Source organism: Abrus precatorius, unplaced genomic scaffold (genome assembly GCF_003935025.1).
Source record: "Abrus precatorius isolate BTA unplaced genomic scaffold, Abrus_2018 Scaffold2, whole genome shotgun sequence".
Taxonomy (NCBI): domain Eukaryota; kingdom Viridiplantae; phylum Streptophyta; class Magnoliopsida; order Fabales; family Fabaceae; genus Abrus; species Abrus precatorius.
The window spans coordinates 23,432,617-23,436,279 of NW_020874362.1; the positions used below are offsets into that span (position 1 = coordinate 23,432,617).

General features: G+C 31.9%; 1 protein-coding gene across 1 annotated transcript; it reads right to left on the bottom strand.

The window, feature by feature from the left end:
- Window positions 1–380: 380 nt before the first annotated feature.
- LOC113859026 (HVA22-like protein c) lies at window positions 381–2,484 on the bottom strand. Its single transcript, XM_027491842.1, has 5 exons — window positions 2,420–2,484; window positions 2,243–2,269; window positions 2,036–2,158; window positions 1,268–1,526; window positions 381–449 (listed from the first exon to the last, which is right to left on the bottom strand). Exons 1-5 carry the CDS (start codon window positions 2,482–2,484, stop codon window positions 381–383), a joined length of 543 nt encoding a protein of 180 aa, XP_027347643.1.
- Between the last annotated feature and the right edge of the window lie 1,179 nt (window positions 2,485–3,663).

Here is a 3,663-nt window from a genome sequence, read left to right on the forward strand (position 1 = left end):
TAAATTTCAGGCAAATCATCAATTTTGAAACCCACGGGTTTGATTTCTTCTATCATCAATCTCAACCAATAATCATCTCCGATGTTACTAAAAAGGGAAACGAGAGAGGAAAGACTAAATGAAAGATCCTTTACCTTCTTATAGATCAGGCTAAAGGGCTAATCAAGGAAAAAGCTACTATCTATTAAAATATTCATGATAAAGAGAATTATAACTACTACAATAGTTTAATGTATATTTCATTCCACAATGATCTATTGAAATATTAGCAACTGGCACAGTGATGCCTTCACAAAATACAATATATATGGTCGTCATAAAAGATCATACAATGATCTATTGAAATATTAGCTGCTGCCAAAGTGATGCCTTAACAAATTTCAATATCTATAGTCGTCATCAAAGATCATGTAATTTCCATTCCTTCTTGCTCTAGCTTGTCTGTCATTCTGCACATCAAAGCCAATAAATACATGTTATTATGTTTTTATAATTAAAATATCGTTTCACAAACACCAAAAGTGAAACTTGCTATGTTAAAAAGTTACCACCATATGAATTTACAAGAGAAATGACCGTCTAAAACACATGTACTTTCAACTCGTAATTGAAATTTCATGGTGTATTCAGGGTTCACTAGCTCAAATGACTCAAAAAGGAAAAAAGGGGGCATTGGTAAAAGTCAATGTAGAAAGTAAGATAGATTTAAGATTAGTTTGGATAAATTTTTAGACAAGTACTAATATAAGAAATCAAATACAGAAGAAAGTGTAATTAATTAAACTTTTTGTATAAGTTAAAATTAACTCATGTATCTCGTCCTTAAAAATTTAATATACACATCACAACTTATGGAGAAATTTAATAAGAGAATTTCTAAAAAAATTAAGGTGCATAGGTTGTTTGATTATTTTATCTTCTTAATTCATTTCATTTTCTTATCTTACAAATGATTATTGAGAAATTTACTCATACTGAATCTTACTGATAAATTTCTAAAATATACACCAAGAAACCAAATCTCCCTCGGTCAATACGCAATAATCCAGGGACAGCTATACGAGACTTGTCCAAAATTCTACTTTTACTTCATCATTAAATGTTGTATCTTCAGAAATATCTTAAGGCATAATTAGGGATAGGGAAATTCTCTAATAACATAAGCTAGTTGAGTAGTCCCAAAGCCATATTTACTCAAATTTAGAAAGATCTAACCTTGGAGCAGGACCAATAATTCTTCACCAAGAACATGGGGTAATATGCATACCTTGCTTATAAGTCTTTCAAATGCTTCTGTACCATGTTCCTCCATATATCTCTCAGCAGCACTTAGAACATCATCTGGTTCACTGAATAAGGACTTCTTTCGTGGAACATACCAGATTTGAGAAGCGTGTGGAATTGGGATTTGTGGGTTCATATAGAATGGTCTAATGTAATTCCTATAAACAACCGCAGCCCCGTTGAAGTGAGGCAGAACCAACCAGCAACTGAATATCAACTTGGCAAAAGGCCAAATGGGAAGCCTGAAATTAGCATTACAATTATATTGGAGAAATAACAGTGAAAGTTTTCCTATATTTCTATAAAATTTTAATTTCTACTTTTTTCAGTTTTGGTCCATTTTAATACTTTTAGTCTTTAGTAATTACATGATTAACTAAAAAGTTATCGTGTGTTAATTTTTTGTTGGACCACGTCATCGAAGGAGATTAAAATTGCTTAATTTAGAAAAACAAAAATAAGTTTTATGAAAATACAGGGATTTAAAACATATTTCCCATCAAAGACAAACTCATCCAGTTAAAAAAAGGGCATTCAGTTTGCAACTGCTTCATTTATCAACAACCTCTACATCATATGAATTTGATCAACAAGAGTGGCAGTGAAATTGTGAAGCAACTACAAATTAGGTGATTGAACAATGTAGGCTCCTCGTCCTTATGAGGGAACAGAGAGCACACTCAACAGCTAAATTGAACCATTTATAATGTACTCACTCCTATATTCAATCATTATTAAGAAGGAAACTTACAGTTCAAGAACTCTGGCAAATGTGAGTTCAAATATTGTGATAATGGAATACAGAATCCAATACGTGAGCCATTGTTGATCATCAGCACTAGACTTGGTCTCTATAGCCTTAATTGAAGCATATCTACCATAAACACAGAGGGTACGCAAAAAACAGGTAAAAAATTGAAACATAAATCTCCCAAATGAAAAGCAGCAGCATACTTACAAAGGGTAAACAAGAGTAACCAAGGGCCTACGGGAAAAGACAAACAGAGAATGTTACCCTCAGATCAAAATGTTAATTAAACAAAATAAAATGCTTAATTTGGGTCTTGAAATGAAATGACAGAAAAGCTTGGATATCTGAAAAATAAAATAAAATAAAATAAAATAAAAAACATACAGAGCAAGAACATCGAAGTTGTTGAAGACAACTTGGAGAAAGTTGTTGTTGTCAGAAGTACCCATGTCTTGCAATGAAGTTATGCTTTTGCGCAGGTTGTGTCTAGAACTGAAGTGAGAAAGAGTTTCACGGTTTCACTTAAAAAGAGACTGAAGGTGAAGAACAAAGAGAGAGAGTGGCTTGGAAAAAAGTGACCCGAAAAAGTAACAAAGAAAATGTGGAGAAGTTGGCAAACAACAAGCAAAGTATTCCTTTGAAAAGGATCTGATTTTTTGGACAATCTATAGCGCACGAGCAACGAGGCACCGAATATTATTTTATTATTTCAGGTAGAAGCGGGAAATTAGTAATGCCTTTCTTAAGAATTGTGATGAGACAGGTTTTAGCTTTTTCTAATTTTATTGTTATTTTTTATTTTATTTTGTATGTAACTTCAGTCTCGATAATTTTTAGTTAATTGAATTTTAAATTTGATATTTTTATTCAAAACTTTTAATTTATTATATTTAGTTAAAACTTTTTAAATTGAAACAATGTAACATCTTTATTTTTATAGTAATTATAATTGTATTGTTATAATAAATATGCATGTGAGAAAATATTAAAAAAATTTCGAAGTGTTAGGACTGTAAGATTCTTGCTATAGTAAGATAATTCTCGTTGTAACGAGAATAAAGCGGTGAAATTGGAACATTTTGAAGCTTTCTCCCTGTAGTCAGAGAAGTAGATAAGATTATATCACATGCCGTGAGAAGTCCTATTATAGTGAGGATCCCTTGCTGTAGCAAAAAGTGTAGAAAACAGAGTGCAATTTTTGTTTGATACTTTTGCTATAGCGTGAAAGCATCTCGGTGTATTAACAGTCTCTCACTACAGCGAGGAGTTACGAGTAATTTCTCGCTGTAACGAGAAATGCTCGATGTAGTGAGAATGCCGCGATTCTAAGCGTATTTAAGGTTTTTCATGTATGAAAGCTTCATTTTCTTCACTTTCTCTCATGTCCAAACTTCATTTCTCTGAACTCTCTTTACAATTTCTCAGATAAAATCCCTCAAAACACTTATTTCTTCCCAAATTCGTGATTACCCATTCGTTTCACATGATCCTAAGTAAGTTTTCCTAATTTTAATCGCATTTTTACAGCTTGTTTTCTTTGAATCTTTTTCTTAAGAGATAAATTCGTGTTATCTAAGTAGAAGTGCCATTTTTGAAAGTTCTTCATCATCAACACTTATTTAGATCTT

Coding starts and splice junctions, on each gene's coding strand:
- LOC113859026 (XM_027491842.1), bottom strand. CDS start 2,484: ATGGGTACTTCTGACAACAACAACTTTCTCCAAGTTGTCTTCAACAAC. Junction 2,270..2,419: donor AACTTCGATGTTCTTGCTCT/GTATGTTTTTTA, acceptor CTTTTCCCGTAG/GCCCTTGGTTACTCTTGTTT. Junction 450..1,267: donor TTGAAAGACTTATAAGCAAG/GTATGCATATTA, acceptor TTTGATGTGCAG/AATGACAGACAAGCTAGAGC.